Source organism: Danio aesculapii, chromosome 19 (assembly GCF_903798145.1).
Source record: "Danio aesculapii chromosome 19, fDanAes4.1, whole genome shotgun sequence".
Classification (NCBI taxonomy): Eukaryota; Metazoa; Chordata; class Actinopteri; order Cypriniformes; family Danionidae; genus Danio; species Danio aesculapii.
The window spans coordinates 18,946,262-18,963,656 of record NC_079453.1 but is presented as its reverse complement, the minus strand read 5'-3'; the positions used below and the strand labels follow the sequence as shown (position 1 = coordinate 18,963,656).

The following is a 17,395-nucleotide window of genomic DNA, read 5'->3' as shown; positions in this document are numbered from 1 at the left end:
CAAAAAACATGTGCTATAGGTGAATTGAATAAGCTAAATTGGCCGTAGTGTATGTGTGTGAGTGCAGGAGTCTACGGGTCTTTCCCAGCATTGGGGTGCAGCTGGAAGGACATCGGCTGCGTAAAAGATATGCTGGATAAGTTGGCGGTTCATTACGCTGTGGCAACCCCAGATTAATAAAAGGGAATAAGGTGAAAAAAGAAAATTAATAAATGAACAATATGTTGACAATAAGTTCATACATGTCAGTTATAACACAAATTTGAAGGAGCATTACCTACCAAATGTGATGATTGAATAATTAAGAAAAATCTGGTGATAAATATCCCGTGTCTGACTTCTGGTGTTTAACTGGCAGTTGGCAAACTTAATTGTGCATTTTCCACCACCTGCAGCACTGGAAGTATGGTGCGCAACTTAAAAGATGCTGTTTCTGGATATGATTATAAGTTGAGGCAACAAACACTCTACTATAGTCTACTTGAGACACTGAAAACTTACCAGGTTAAATTGAACTTACAACATTATGTTGAAAAAAATAAAACGCAGTGTATGATCTTGTGCAACTGAACTGTAAAGTAACATACTGTTGTTTATTTATATTATTTACTTTACAAAACTGTTGTTAATCTTTAAGGGCCTGACCAAATCATTATTTTAGTGCATCAACACATACACTGTTAAAAATTGTCCTGTTAAAAAAACAGTGTTACTGGCAGCATGGTTGCCAGCAAGTTACTTTTAAATTAACAGCATCTAGCTGTTGCTCTGTAAATTAACAGTAAAATGCTGGCAGCTGCAGTTGTCAGCAATGTACTGTTATTTTAAAGTATGTTGCTGTAAAAATACATGGACCACATTGATACTCAATACTCAAGTGAACTCATTTTGTTCACTGAAAGCAACTGTCTCAAATTGGCCAATATGAGTTTATGAAGTAATGTGCTATATTTGCTTATAAGCATATTTATAATAATAACTTATTTTAGTTCATTAGAAAAGTTCAGTTTAACCCAAATGTCTAAAATTTCACAGCAGCACACACACATGTAAAGCTGGAATTACCAGAGAGATTCTTACTGCATCAGCAACAAAACAGCCGCTGTTTTTAAATAAAGAAACATGCAGAATAACATCAGCACTTCATTGTTCATCTTTGACTTAAACACTGGCTCTACTCTCCTTCACAACGGTGACACAGAAGAAATGTCCTTCAGGTTTTACAGTAAATTCAGTTTTTCCCTTGATTTTACAGTAAAGTACTATAAAAAATAAATCCATAAAATTTACGGTAAAATAACGGCAGCTGTGGTTGCCAATACTTTACTGTTAAAAATACGGTACAAACCGTAAGTAATTTCTCATTTTTACGGTAAACTACCCTATTTTATTAATTTATAGAGGTAATATGTCTGTATTTTGAATTACCAACATCTTTTGTTACACAGTTAAGATACGTTAACACACCCATATGCAGGTAATGATGAGGAAGTTACATATTGAACCTATGCTCATCACTAACAACTTTTCCCACAAGCAGAAAAGGTTATCAATATATTGAAGGTGCTCAATGTCATTCACACAGCTACTAAACACCAGTATGGTTACATGCATAAAATTAAAGTCATGAAATAAACATTGTTTATCAACATTAGATGTAACATAAATCTCTAATGTACATAACTGATGGGGAAACAACTAAAAAGATCCATAGTAATGTCAACAAAATCATAAAAAGTGATGTGCCATACAGGGAATTCTGGGAAAGTCAATTTATGGTTATTCGCCGTATATATTAAAGAAACATACTGTTAACCAGGTTACAAATTTGTACTGTAGCATTTTTACAGTTTTACCGTTGAAATCACGACCATTTTTAAAGTGTGGCAGCTGGGTTGCCAGCAATCTACTGTTTTTTACAGTCTACCTCCATATTTTTAATTAACTTTATATTACTGTTAAAATACATTTTTACACCGTGTTTTTACTTCTCACACCTTTAACCTTTTAAACACCAAAGCAAATACCCCAGTTTTAATAGAACACTTCCAAGTGTCCAAGAAACATGGAGCAAAGCTGAAGTAAATGAATTAATTAAATGACTGATTAAATGATAATTGAGTATTAGCGATGAACAAATGAAACACTGAAGGGGAAAAACAAGAACAGAACCTACAAAAACCTACAACTTTAGTCACAGCTTTGTTATAAAATAACCTGAAGGTCAACAAATGATTAAATCATTAAAATTATTAGCAGATGATTCACCAGCTACACATATAACGTAAACGTTTATTTTTGTATAACATCTACTAAAGTTCTTCTGGAGATAAAGGGTAACATTTTACGTCACCATCATGGAGAATAGAGTTTGCTTTAGTTGGGCTCTTAGCCCGGCCATTTTTACCATAAATTTATCTTGGCTGCTGCAACTTTTAAGAACTTTGTTTAAAAAGCTCTTTTGATATGTCAAGCAAGCCAAAAAACTAAATAAGATCTGGTAATGTTCATATTGTTTTTAGTGAGGCATAACCTGTTCTAATTTAATATAATACAAATCTCTGCTCCTATTAAATGTTTAATTTATTGTTAAATGTAACATAACATGCCTGTATGTGGTATTGAATTCTGGAAGTTTGTAAGAATATCTTGGACAAAAACACTTTGCTCTATGGTATAAGTTGCACTCAAACACAAATAAAGAAAACTTTAAGACCATTATACTACATCATTTATTCATGCCTCAATGCATCAATAGTATCAATGCAGCATGAAACATTTTAATTGTTACCATTGTTGAGGTACAAGGTCTGATTCATGAGGTCTGAGTGTCTTTATATGAACTGATCTGTTTTTGTACTGTATGTTGTTTTTTTAACTCTACTGAAAGTGTTTTATAAACTCTGTGTTACAGCAGCTGGAGAGTCTAAATGTATAAATTCAAGGGTGAAGAGCCCAACTAAACCAGCCCCTTACTCCATTACGGTGTTTCTCTTTCCTTCGGTGATTGTGATTATTAACAGCAGGTGTTCATCAGTGTCTGAATTCACTCATTTAACAGTAACTATTCAGTAACTCTGTCAGGTGAACTATATTAGTGAACTAGTGTATGAAATAGTAAACAAGGGCACAAAGTGTGATTTCAAACACAGACTTGAGACGTTGAATCCAAACTCTGTTAACTCACAGTTTTCTGCTTTTGGTTACTTTCTCGAAAACAAAAATGTTACCCAGAATGCACAGTTTTTAACAGAATATTACTGTTTTGGTAAAAAAAAAAATTTTTTACTGTAGAATCTGACCGTTTTTTAACAGCAGTTTTTACAGTGTAGCACTGAGGTGCTCACGGCGACCCAAGTTCGATTGCCGACTTGAGGTCTTTTGCCGATCCTTCCCCTATCTCTGTTCTCCATACTTTCCTTTCTGTAACTCTCCACTGTCCTATCAAAATAAAGGTAAAAACCCAGAAAATTAATGATTTAAAAAAACAGAATATGTATGTATTTACACACATTTACATAAGTCAATATATAGACTGAGTGATAAAAATTTATTTTTAAAAATCTGTGGATTTTTGTGTGTGCATATTCCGTATTCTCATCCAAAAGAGAAAAATGTACTTGTGAAATCAGTCAAAAAAGCATTATGTTTTCATCCAGTAATTTTTCTTCGGCTTAGTCCCTTTATTCAGCAGGGGTCATCACAGTGGAATGAACCGCCAACTTATCCAGCATATGTTTAACACAGCAGATGCTCTTCCAGCTGCAACCCAGTTCTGGGAAACACCTACAGTCGCACATTCACACACATACACTACAGCCAATATAGTTTATTCAATTGTACACTTGTACCACATGTCTTTGCACTGTGGGGAACACTGGAGCATCTGGAGGAAACCCACATGAACATGGGGAGAGCATGCAAACTCCACACAGAAACGCCAACTGGCCCAGCCAGCACTCAAACCAGAAAACTTCTTGCTGTGAGGTGACAGTGATAACCACTGTGCCACCCTGCATTTTGTTTTATTACTGTTATCTGTGACAATATGGTTTAATTTCCTCTATTGTATGTCACTTTGAATGAAAACATGAATTTATAATTTTACAGATATTAGAATGGTGAAACAAAAGACGAACCTGACACAGTTCCTTTTTAAGTTGAATTATATCATTGGAGAAACATGGATGATGTCATGAGGCCTGTGGGTGCATGCCCTCTGCTGCATTGTCTGTGTGTGTGAATGATTCATACTTAAAGATGTAGGAGTCAGCTAAGGCTGGGGCTTGATGTGACATCATTACCACTTCCTGTTTTGTGGTGTTGCTGGGGAAACAGCTACTAGCGTTCTGAGTTAGAGCAGGCTAATGATTCACGCTGTATTTTCCTCCCTCCCACTTGTATGTTTTCTTGCACTCTTTCCCTGCGATGACCACAAAAGGACCACGTTGTTCTGAAACATCAAACACACCCCTTAGTTTTAACACTATCTACATTCTGTCATACATTTCAAATCATGACATCAGTGGTTTATCACGATGATTAAACAATTCACTCTGAAAGCGAGCAACAAATAACATATTTAGTCACTCCAAACAAAATATATTCCATTTAGGTTTCTAAAAGGAGTCTAAAGTTTTAAAAGTGTATATGCATTTGACTGATATTGATATTGTTTACAATAATAGGCCTCTGTAAATATTCAAAGTATATGAATATTTAGGCTATTATTTAAATATAAATATTAAAACCCCCATACTCAAAAAACCAATTAAATCATATTAAATGTGTAAATCTTCATTAAAATTATCAATAGAATCAATCAAAAGGTATATGTTAAACAATTTCACAGATTTTAAAATAAATACTACATAGGCTTTCTTGATAGTTTGCAATTTTCTCTTTACATTGGGCGACTGACCAGTTGTATCTCACAGTTTTGTAAGCACTAATGGAAATTTTGCTTAAGCAAAACGCGTTTTATTCGGTTGGCCATCGGAAAAAAACACACGTCTGGTAATCATTTGGATATATACGGGTTAAGCCAGCAGCTAACACGCTCATACATGCCCGCTCTCCTCTCTTTACCATCACACACACACACACACACCATTCGCTAATCGGGACCGTCCCGCGCACAACTCCAGACAGCTGTTGGCGCAGCACGCACCGAGCAAAAGCGCCTCCCTTTCCTTTTTTTACCCCTCAACGCTCCAATGTCCGCATCGGACGCCCGCTACATCCTCCGGTAGGCGGGTGCGCAGAGTCCTAAAGCCCCTCCTCTTTTTAAAAAGCGGACCGCAATGATTTAGAAGTTCAGGAATCCCACGTGACGTCACCACGAGGTGATGTAATGCTTCTGTAAATAGATCATATTGTAATCGCGTTTCACTTCAGCGTGCTTCGTCCCAGCGCGAGGAACGTTGCTTGTCTCAGTCTGCGTGCGTTTAGGTAAGTTAGGGTTACTGTTTTACAGTCAGTCTTATGAATATGATTCAACACTTGATTTACAGCGCAAACAGTGCACTTGTTTTGTAGAGTGTTGTTGTGGGTTTTTGATGCGGTTGTTGTTTTACTGTCAAGTTATGTCAAAGTGCCGGTTTCTATTGAGATGTGCGCAAACTGTTAGAATGTTTGTTTGAGGGGGTGTGACACCGCAGAACAAACAGGCGACAAAATATTCGAATAAAAATGGTTCTGACTGAAAACTGTCGTCTTTGTAAATCTTTAGTAAAGAGTGTCAACAAACTTGTCAGCAAACGGAGCGAATGTTTGACAGTTAGCGGTTCGAAGCCTATTTGAATTTTACGTTAAATCGAACACCATTTAACGGTTTTAATCAAACACGTGTGCGTGTTTAGAGGAAGAAAGTATTTGCATTCGCTTTGTGTTTAATCAAATAGTTATTTTTCAAATAAACCGTCTATGGCACCTGCCGACACATATACTTCAGGGTGATTAATCCAACTTTACTGTGTTTTTCTCAGTTAAAATAACATATCTGCCATATAAGATGTCTGCTCTTGGTTGTTTGGGTTTGTAATATTCGTGACACCGCGTGAGTCCTCTGGTTTCGCCATTACGTCATTCTGCAGGCCAGTTAGACGGTTGGCATTAGCACCGTAGACCTGTCTTGCCAATTCAAACTCTTGCCCGGCTCAACTAAATGACGATGTCATAACTAGAGGAATGCTTATGAGTAACCGGGCTAGAAACATGGATTTTATAAGGCGCTATGTGATACGTATCATATACAGAGAGCACGCACTGTACACAGACAAGACAATTCATATAGGGAAATGTGAGCAAAATATGGAGAACTGAAAGCAATACAAATAGTTTCAGTAATTAGATTCTATCTATCTATCTATCTATCTATCTATCTATCTATCTATCTATCTATCTATCTATCTGTCTGTCTGTCTGTCTGTCTGTCTGTCTGTCTGTCTGTCTGTCTGTCTGTCTGTCTGGCTCTATCATTAAAAAAGGGTTCATAAAGCATCTGTCTATTCAGACAGACAGACAGACAGACAGTATATGTAGGTGTCATTTATATCCAGCTGCCTGTCATGAGTACTTCATAATGTCATCTCCACTGTGCATGTGTTTGTATGTTTTTTAGATCTCAGATGATGAATGTTGATCAGGACAGGCCATTTGTGTGCGTTGCTCCTGGATGCTCGCAAGTGAGTGACAGATGTCTGGTTTTTGCTGCTGGTTGTCATTTTGCCAAGCTATGACTGATTCACAGTTTATTACTTCTAAATAATTGTAATTATTTTTGAACGTGTATTTCTATATTAATTTTGTTTTTCATTCTTATAGCGCTTCCAAAGAGAAGATCACCTAATCATCCACAGACACAAACATGAGATGACGCTTAAATTCCCTTCTATTAAGTGTGACAGTATGCTTTCAGGTAAGCACACACACACACACACACACACACACACACACACACACACACACACACACACGCATATATATATAATTACGCACTCAAAGGGTAATGTTTTATAATCAACGTTGTATTAGTATTGTCAGAACAACGACAGAGCGTCACTCTACATTCTGTGGGTCAGAAATATAAGAGCCTGGGAAAAGAGAATATGTGTTTGAGTGTCATGATAGGTCATGTTCTCCATCTCCTTTAATTTAGGATTTAGACAATGTCTGTTGCCCTGGAAACTCAACGTCTGACATATAAACATCAGCCTGACCCTTGACCTTTGGGGTCTGTGAGCCATCACTGGAGCGACAGAAACATTTACATAAAAAACAAAGGAAGGTCTTTACCTTCTGACCCCTTTCATAGTAGTCTAGAAAAAAGCATTTGGTTTAGACTACCTCTAAATAACCAAAACAGCAAAAGCAAAATCAGGCTCATGTTTATGGCATAGGGTTAATTTTTACCATTTTTTTCAGCATGCCAGGACAGTACTTCAGACAAGTTCCGCTAATGACATTGAGAAGAGGGCTAGCTTTTCTACATTTGTTTAGAATGCCTGGAGGTTACTTGATATTGATCTACTGATCTACTGTTTTTTTTGTTCTATGACCTTGAAATCTTTTCATACCTTCCTATGCTTACATGTGTTTAGTCTACGAGATATGCAAATATTCTGTATATATTATAAACACCATAGCACCTCAAAATAATTCTAAATATACATGGATAACGCTAATATTAAAAATGCATTATTTATAATAATGTATGTAGTATAGGCCTATCTATAAAACAATATAATAATACAATATTTATTCATTTATACTGTGTTTGATGAGACTATAATCAGATATATGCATCATTTGTTTCTTATTTGTGAATACATTGAAACAATTTAATGCCTGAAAATATAGATTAATTTTTTTATCTTATACCTTTATATTTTCATCATTCATTATTATTCTGCATATGTTTTTATATAAAACACACATACACACATACCCATATATATGTATTTTCTTATATAAAATGTGCTTTATAAATGAACTCACCTTGTCCTAATTCATAAAAATCCCCATCATATTAACTTCCTTTATTTATTGCCAGTGGCAGTTTGTGTGGCATGCTCTTTGCGTTTGTGATTTGGCATATATGTACTCTTTGTTCATCTATAGATCAGACTCCAACACCAACCCGGTTCTTACGGGACTGTGAGGAAGTGGGCCTTTTTACTGAACTGGAGCTTAACCAGTCTCAGACGGAAGAGCAGACCAAACCGGTGAGAGGAAGTTCATGTTATAAATCTTACACACATGTGCAAATGAATAATATAATAATTTGCATAACAGTCTTCACCACACACAGAGTCTTTAAGCTAGTTAAGTTCTACATTTAATTCCGTATTTGCATATGTGTGTATGTCAATATGTGGACTGTAGTAAGAATCAAAGGTATTAAAACAGTTCTCACACACAGATCCCAATAGAAGGACAAAGTTGAAACTCCTTCAACAGACATTAAACTGACTATAAAATACTTTCAAGTACATGTCAACTTACACTAACCCTAAACCCAACCTAACTTAAAATCTAATGAGGATTAGTTGGCATGTAGATGCAATGCAACTTAAATTCAACAAACAGACCATCAAAATAAAGTATGACCTTTTCTTTCTTTTTAGAACTTTTCTGCACAAACGTCAGGTCAGAGGCAGCCCCACACTGAAACACAACCTCAACAGGGTCAACATCATCAGTTTCAGCCTCAGCAACAGCAGTCGTGCGCACTGGCCCATCTGAACCAGAACCAGCTCCAGACGCACAGCTCACAGTCTCAGCCTCAATGCACTGCCACATACTCCACTTCAAATAAGCAGTGAGTGCCACCAAAAATATACTGTACCAGGGTATTATCATATCAGTGGTTCTCAAAAAGGGGGCCCAGATAACTTAAAATAATATCAAACAAGCAAATGTTAAAAAATTATATTTCTTGCTTTCACTTTCTCAATAATATATTTCCTTTGAGAGACCTCAATATATGGGGCAACTTAATTTTAAAAACGTGATTGCAAATTAATAGTCTTAAATTCCAGGGAAGCACCAAGAATTTATCAAAAATTGAACTGAAAAATCATATTTAACTTTGAATATATTTTTGTGTGAATTTTATTAGTTTCTATTTTTATATATTTGGCTAAGTAACTTTTTATTGTAATACGAATTTGTTTTTATCATGTAATAATTTTATGTATATCCATTTTGCCATGAAATAGTCATAAGTTGCCAATGAATAAATAAATTAATATATTCCAGGGATTTTAATATATGGACCCTCAGAGAAAAATCACCTAAGCTTCATGTTTAATTATATTTTACAATTACACGTTGAACACATGCGCAAAACTAGTGATCACATCAGCTTCTCAAGCAAATGTTCCTAATTCATGTTTCACAGTATGTGTTTCATATGTGATCCACATTTCTACATGTGAAGCTCACATGTTTTTTTTCTTTAAGGGCAATGATTACATATTTTCGTATTTTTGAGTAAAAACAGTAAGTGAACAAGTAATGTTCAACTTGACATGTAATAGTGCCTTTGAATATTTTTATAAATAATGGGGACCTAGAAGTCAAAAAGATTGAAAAATATCTTTTCCCATTAAAGGTCAAGATTTTACCTTTTACTTTTAAAAGTGCCTTTACCCAAAAAGAAGTCAAAATCCAATTCAACATAGAATAATGCTTTAATACTATGAGAAAGTTATAGCCTGACAAAGTTAGCCTGATACAGAAAATGGCATATTCTTTTCTTCCCTACTGTGAAATGGCTTCTCATACAAGAAAAAAATTTAAGACAGACATGATTTTGTCATAGTGATTAGCTGTTTGCTTCTTAAGTTGTGACTTACTATAGAATACTGCTTCCAGATCCAAGTCTCTACTTATTGTAATTGAGAAAACTCTCTGTACTCGTTTTGACCACTTTTTTTTGTCATGTCACACAATCAACTTAATATTTTACAAAATTACAGTATACACCCCAGTCTCTGGACTCATTGCATCCCAGACACCAATGTTTTAAGGATTTATAAAAGATGAATCACTATCTTACCATTGGAGATTAGGCATAGATATAAACATTACGATTATGACATTCAAAAGTATCAGCGCACTGTGAGCACCATATGTTGGTAGCTCTGATAGCATCTGATAGAGCACTTGGATCTGAAAACTGTGCACGTGATATCAGGCTCAACAAGCAGATTGGTTAATTTTATGTGAGTGATAAGTTGTTCTGTCCTCACACCTGAAAACATGTCATGAAAAAGATGTTAAAGCAGCATTGCATATTTAAAGAAAATTTGCCAGCTTAACATCTCAGTGTAAAAATATTTATATAATGCAAATAAATGTTTACCCTTCAATTACTGTACACTATTTTCATATTTTGCCCCCTTACTAATTCATTAAAGCATTTGTAAGACTCTGACATTTCTACTGCTTTCTAGTAAGTAAATAAATCATTTGTTGTATGAAATTTTAAGCTTTTGCCTACTACTAATTTAAACCCTTCTGGCTCATTACAGATCTGCACCCAGTTGTCTACACAGCAGACAGATAAACACCGTAAATTCAAACATGAACGTAAGTAAAAAGTGAAGACTAAGAATTATTGAAATTATAAATCTATTCCTTATTACGCATCACAATAATTGAAAATATTATTTAAATGACAGATGGAGTCACAGATGTCAATGAACTCCAGTGTTATTGGCATACCAGGCCCCGCCCACTCTGGCTCATGCTCCTCCATTCAGGTACAGTCCCATTCTAATGATATGACTCCATAGTTACAGGATTATGATGTCTCTGTAGAAACAGAACAAGCCAGACATGGGTTATAATGACACAGTACTTGGTAACTAATGTAGACATCTTGACTGAGTTATCTAATTCAGACGCATGCAATGTTTTAGTCTTGCTTGTTTAAAAAAAAAGCTTCATTCAAACACACACACACTTGTTGGTATTGGTGGTTTATGAGGACTCTCTACAGGGTAATGTATTTTATGTAGTAAAAAACTATATGGTCCTACCCCACCCATAATCCTAAACCCAACCCTCACAGGAAACCTTGGGCAAAATTTTAATGTCAAAAGATTAAATATGATTTTTAAGCATTTTGAAGTACAAGGACATAAGGCATGTCCTCATAAACCACCATAAAAAAGTACAACTAGGTTATACCTATGTCACTATACAAAAACTGTCCTTGTAACCTACCAAAACCAGTACACACACACACAGACACACACATATCCATGCGCTGACTCTCTTCAGAAAGTGGAGAAGATTGAATTTCAAAGGGTTCGGCTTGACCTGGTTATCATCTGACTTTTCAAAGGCGTCTTTGTAGATTCTGTGTTTTGAAATACTTAGTGCCAAGTAATCTTACCATCGCAAACAATCACCACACACAGGAATCCTGTGAAATTAAAAACACATGCTTGCCTGCAATAGTTGTTAAAACAAATCTTGCTGGAGGATTTTTCCTATTAAATAGCATGGATTATCCATGCAGTGTTGCATGTCAGTGATGTTAACAGTAACCTCAGGAGCCATTCTCATCAATTTCTTCCCATCTCTTCAGCGGTCAAAGGTCATACCAGCCCACAGCCAACCTGCAGTTTCCAACGGCAGTCAGAATCCTCTTTGCCACATGATGGAGATGATGCCATCACAACCTCACCCATTGTCGCATTTGCAATCTGCATCTCATCATCACGCATCATACCAGCAGCACTGCCACAGCCAATCACCACAAAGACTCGCACATCAGCATCAAAGTCAAGACCAATCACATCACAGCCACGCCCACCACTCCCCACCCTCGCACTTGCCTCTTGGCCCCTCTCATCAGAACGCCCCTCCCCTTTCACATCAGCCAATACCTACACAGGTTGAGATTTTTGTGGCAAAACTTTGACTTTTACAGTTTGTGTTGATCTGTTGTATTATTTAATGTAACATTTGTGTATCATAGATGTCCTCCACACCAAAACAAAGCCATTGCCCACAGTCTCCTCCACAGCCGGCCACAGGCAGACGCCGACGGACAGCAGAAGACGACCCGGATGAACGCAGGCGGAAGTTTCTGGAGAGAAACAGAGCTGCTGCTACACGGTGCAGACAGAAAAGAAAAGTCTGGGTGACGTCGTTGGAGAGGAAGGCTGAGGAACTTACACACACTAACTTACAGCTACAGGTATATGGGACAATATGCCAAAAATATTGAACTATGCATTGTTGAACTCCGTTCTGAAATAATATTTATGCTAATGTGAATGCTTAGAAGTATTAGAATTTTAGTTGTTTTTTTTTAAATAAAAAAATCAAATTTTTTGAAGTAAATGTTAATGTTCATAATGTTCTATTCTATTAAGACGTGATGATTCTTTTTGTGTATGTTGCAAGCACTTATTGTGTATGTTGGAAGCACTATATTACTGTCCGATTTTGCATGGACACATTATGTAACACTAGGGAATATCCCTTAACTAGGACCAGACACAATCCGTGGACATTTTGTGCTATTTATGCAGAATGATTTTGAGACTATAGTAACTAAAAACTTCATATATGAAATAAAAAGAATACATTTTAAACTTGTATTTAATGTTTACAATGCAAATCCAATTAGATCCACTAATTTGGCAAACAAAGAAAAAATCTTATATATCTACTAAAAGACAGAACATTACTTTACAAACTTTATTGTAAATAAATCATATGAACATTTTCATATTAGCTAATAATATTACTCAAATTAATTTAAAAACTGAATAAATATAAATTCACACAAGTAAATAAATAGACTCAATCATGGGCTAAAAATCTGCAGGTTTCTGCACATGCAGATTCCACGTGGGCCTACCCTTACTCTACAGTACCGCTGAACCTAACCTTAACCTGTAAAGTTACCTTATATAACAGTACTTTAATTGGTAAGTACACTATAAGTATTAAGTACACACATTAAGTTCACATACTGTAAGACAAAATGTGCCATTTTTTTCAGAAATTAGTGCTTAGTAGTTTTACATTTGTACAGTAAAGTAGAAAAAAATGCAAAAACATGTAATGCCTCTTTTAAAATACAGCACATTAAAAAGTCTTGCAGTTTCATTTGTTTGCTGCTCTGTTCTTCTCTTAGAATGAGGTGACATCTCTCAGAACAGAAGTCACTCAACTGAAGCAAATTCTTCTTACACATAAAGACTGTCCTGTATCTGTGAGACAGAGAGAGACGCAAAGTGAGTATGAATCACTTTCTTATTTTCACATAATTCTGTATATGAGCAAATCACTTTAAAACCTGTGAGGAACATGTCTGAGTCATATTACACCCTAAAATAACTATTACTGCTTAAGAAATAAAGCATATTTAAGGAACACCGTAATTTTTATACAATAATGCTATAGATATTTTAACTGTATGCAGTTACTATTAAATAATGATGGTATAGTATAGTATAGTATAGTATAGTATAGTATAGTATAGTATAGTATAGTATAGTATAGTATACACTCACCGGCCACTTTAGATATACCTTTTGCCTTCAGAACTGTCTTAATCCTTCGTGGCACAGATTTAACAAGGTACTGCAAATATACCTCAGCGATTTTGGTCCATATAGACATGATAGCATCACACTGTTTTGTCGGCTGCACATCCATGATGTGAATCTCCCATTCAACCACATCCCAAAGGGGCTCTATTGGACTGAGATCTGGTGACTGTGGAGGCCATTTGAGTACATTGAACTCATTGTAATGCTCAAGCAACCAGTCTGAGATGATTCAGTTTCCTGTTTCCTCAATTTCTAGTTTATAGCTGAAGGAATGGCACCCGGTGTGGTCTTCTGCTGCTGTAGCCCATCTGCCTCAAGGTTCGACGTGTTGTGCGTTCAGAGATGCTCTTCTGCATACCACGGTTGTAACGAGTGGTTATTTGAGTTACTGTTGCCTTTCTATCAGCATGAACCAGTCTGGCCATTCTGCTCTGACCTCTGGCATCAACAAGGCATTTGTGCCCACAGAACTGCCACTTACTAGATATTTTCTCTTTTTCGCACCATTCTCTGTAAATCCTAGAGATGGTTGTGGGTGAAAATCCCAGTAGATCAGTAGTTTCTGAAATACTCAGACCAGCCAGTCTGGCACCAACAGCCATGCCGCAATCAAAGTCACCTTTCCTCCCCATTCTGATACTCAGTTTGAACTGCAGCAGATCGTCTTGACCATGTCTACATGCCTAAATACATTGAGTTGCTGCCATGTGATCGGCTGATTAGAAATTTGCGTTAACGAGCAGTTGGACAGGTGTACCTAATAAAGTGGCTGATGAGTGTAGTATAGTTATACATAGTGATAGTATAACACTATCTAAAAAATACTATTTAAAAAATATATTAATCAAAACCATGAAATGTTGTTTAAGGACACAATTTTATGAACCATATTATAATAATAAATTGAAGAAAAAATCATTAAAGAAAAAATGTCTGCATAAAATATAGTAAAGTCCAGTTAGATTTCACATTTTCTATTTTTTTTTCAATTAATAAACATTTTTATGCATTAAAATAAGAATTCATTGATTTGACCAAAAGTGAGACTTTTACTTTGTTATGAAATAAATATTAATCACTGTTAATAATAATAATAATAATAATAATAAACAGCATTTTAGTACGATTCCTGGAAAATTTGGAATAAAATTCTACAGGAATAAACTATTAGAACACAAATAAAATATATTTCATTTATATCAATTTGGGAAATAGTAATTTTATGTAAGTGGTTTGGCTTGTAAAATGTGGATGGTGATGTTTATATTTATATAGTTTGTTTTATTACATATAATGTATTTTACATATGTTTAGAAAAACTTTTTGTTTTGATCATTTCCTTTTTTATTCATCTTTAGGTGGTATAGGCAGCCCAACAGGTAGTCCTGTCCATTCACATGCCATCCAACACAACAGCATCTCAACAAGTTCAACTTTACCCCGTGCTCACCTCACCATACACTCACACTCCACTAACAACACACAGCTATAACATGATTCTCCATAGACAGACAACACAACCCATCTTCAAAGCCATTTACTCAGGGCCCAAAGAGCCATACAGATACCCATCAGTGCAGAAGCAAAAATGAACAGCAATATGTTTGATCCAGACTTTCAAACTTGGGTTAATGACTAAAATGGAATGTATGCAACACATACAGTTTTAGGTAAAATTTTTATTGTGAAATTTTATATCTTTTTCAGATATTTTCCAAGGTCTCTTCAATATAGGGAAGTTATTTATAAGAGTTTTAATCATTTATTTATAATAACAAATTATTTTATCTTTGCCATGGTAACAGTACATAATACTTTACTAATTATTTTGCAAGATATTAGTATTCAGATTAAAGTACTATTGAAGGGCTTAATAGGTTTAACCAGGCAAGTTAGGCTAATTAGGCAAGTTATTGGAAAACAGTGGTTTGCTCTGTAGGCAATTGAAAAGGTCATTTTTAAGGGGGCTATTAATATTGACATGAAAATTTTATTTATATATAATAAACAATATAATAGGAATATATTTTCTTTGCTCTGTTAAACATCACTTTGGAAATATTTGAAAAAGAATAAAAAATTCACTGGAGGGCTGATCATTTTGCCTTCATCTGTGTATTTCTGAAAGGCTGAATTAAGGCCTGTTCACATAAAGGATTATAACAATATGATGAATACACCACACCATATCTATGAAAATACAACACACATGAACAATTTTACTGGAATCACCATAACTTATTTTTTCCAGCTGACAAATGATAAAATCATTGGCAGCCAACAAAACCTATTCTGCCTTAAAGAAATCAAACAGGTTAAAGGGGCAGACAACAAAACTGCTGCCCACATTCTTAAATAAAGAATTTTATTGTCTATTAGTGTTTACAACATATACTTGAAGTTACAGATATCTTTACAGTTATCATTATTTGTGTGAACAGGCCTTTAATGTCAAGAAAAGAATAGGTGGTTTATATATCTGACCCTTGACATCTCAGGTAGTCAGTCAAGGGTCAGGTGGATGTCCCCAGTGGTTGTATCTTGCTGCACTGTGAATTATTCCAGCGCTATAAAACAAACAGTTCTTTTAGATTCAACTAAATTTAGTTTTCTTATTTTCATACCCGTCTCTCACTCCCTTCGTACCCTTTTTTCTGTCTTCTCACACTCTTCTTGTTACTTTTTTAAATAGCTTACCTTTCTCAGGGACACTCATCTTGCTTTACTCTTAGAGTATGTGTGCACATTTTGTTTTGTTTTGTTTTGTTTTGTTTTGTTTTGTTTTGGTTTGTTGGCCACTTTCAGCATAAATGCTTCAATAGCATCATTTAGAGCTGTGTGTGCTAAATCCTGGAATGAATGGCAAGCTGTGTGTAATGCTTTGCATCAGGGCAGATGTACATTTGTTTGTAATTGTAAATAGGAATCTCTAGTTTTATAAATTTATGATGATGCAGCTAAAGCTGTTGTTACATGTTTGTCTTCACTGTAAATATTGTCAGAGGCCCTTGGTAAATGATCAGGTGTCACATTACCTAAGAATACTATACTAATATTATTACATGTGAATGTTGAACAGAGAGAACAATTCTTTTTATATAAGCAGAACTAAATCTTGTTTTACTAACCACACTCATGGCACTAGGAATGTCTTCTAGTAGACTAATTACAGTATAGAAATATCATTTCACACTAACTGGCTCAATGACAATCAAAATGACATGCAAGCATGTGTACTATATCTAGTTAAAGCATTCTTGTGGCTACATTCTGTGGAATATGGAATTATGAATCTGGACATTATGATGAAAAAAATCGTAAACTTTACAGGTTTAATCTGTTTTATGCATGTACAGGTTTTTCCAAAATATTTATCTATTTTTGTACACACTGTGGCCATTTTTAATTAAAAGCACTTAATATCTCTTTCAGTTTGCTCTGATCTCTTTTTCAGTTTCAGGTTGCTTTGATTCAACTGCTGCAGTTAGTGTATTAGCATGGCTATTTTTTTGATTTATCGTTATTTTTAACATTCAATGCAGCCCAAACTTTCAATGACCTGTATTATCTTCAATGCTTTACTACTATGGCAAGCCGTTTTAACATTTAATCATTAGCCCGTACTAGTCTCTATTTTCATGTTACTAAAACCTGATTTTTAGATTCTAAGATCTTTTCAATTACGTACTACTACTTATCGTTGGATTTCGTTGGATTTGCCCTTCAATATTTGGACTCTCAGTAGTGATTATTAAACCACACTGAACTCAGCTCAACTGAACTGAACTTAAACACTACAAACTGAACTACAC

At 35.2% G+C, this 17,395-nt stretch overlaps 1 protein-coding gene across 1 annotated transcript; it reads left to right on the top strand.

Annotated features, from left to right (window-relative positions):
• The first annotated feature begins 5,399 nt into the window (after window positions 1-5,399).
• Window positions 5,400-17,000, top strand: creb5a (cAMP responsive element binding protein 5a). Its single transcript, XM_056480407.1, has 11 exons — window positions 5,400-5,451; window positions 6,623-6,686; window positions 6,826-6,919; window positions 8,122-8,225; window positions 8,628-8,821; window positions 10,539-10,596; window positions 10,689-10,769; window positions 11,603-11,911; window positions 11,996-12,217; window positions 13,166-13,265; window positions 14,942-17,000. Exons 2-11 carry the CDS (start codon window positions 6,630-6,632, stop codon window positions 15,073-15,075), a joined length of 1,353 nt encoding a protein of 450 aa, XP_056336382.1. The 5' UTR covers window positions 5,400-5,451; window positions 6,623-6,629; the 3' UTR covers window positions 15,076-17,000.
• The last annotated feature ends 395 nt before the right edge of the window (window positions 17,001-17,395 follow it).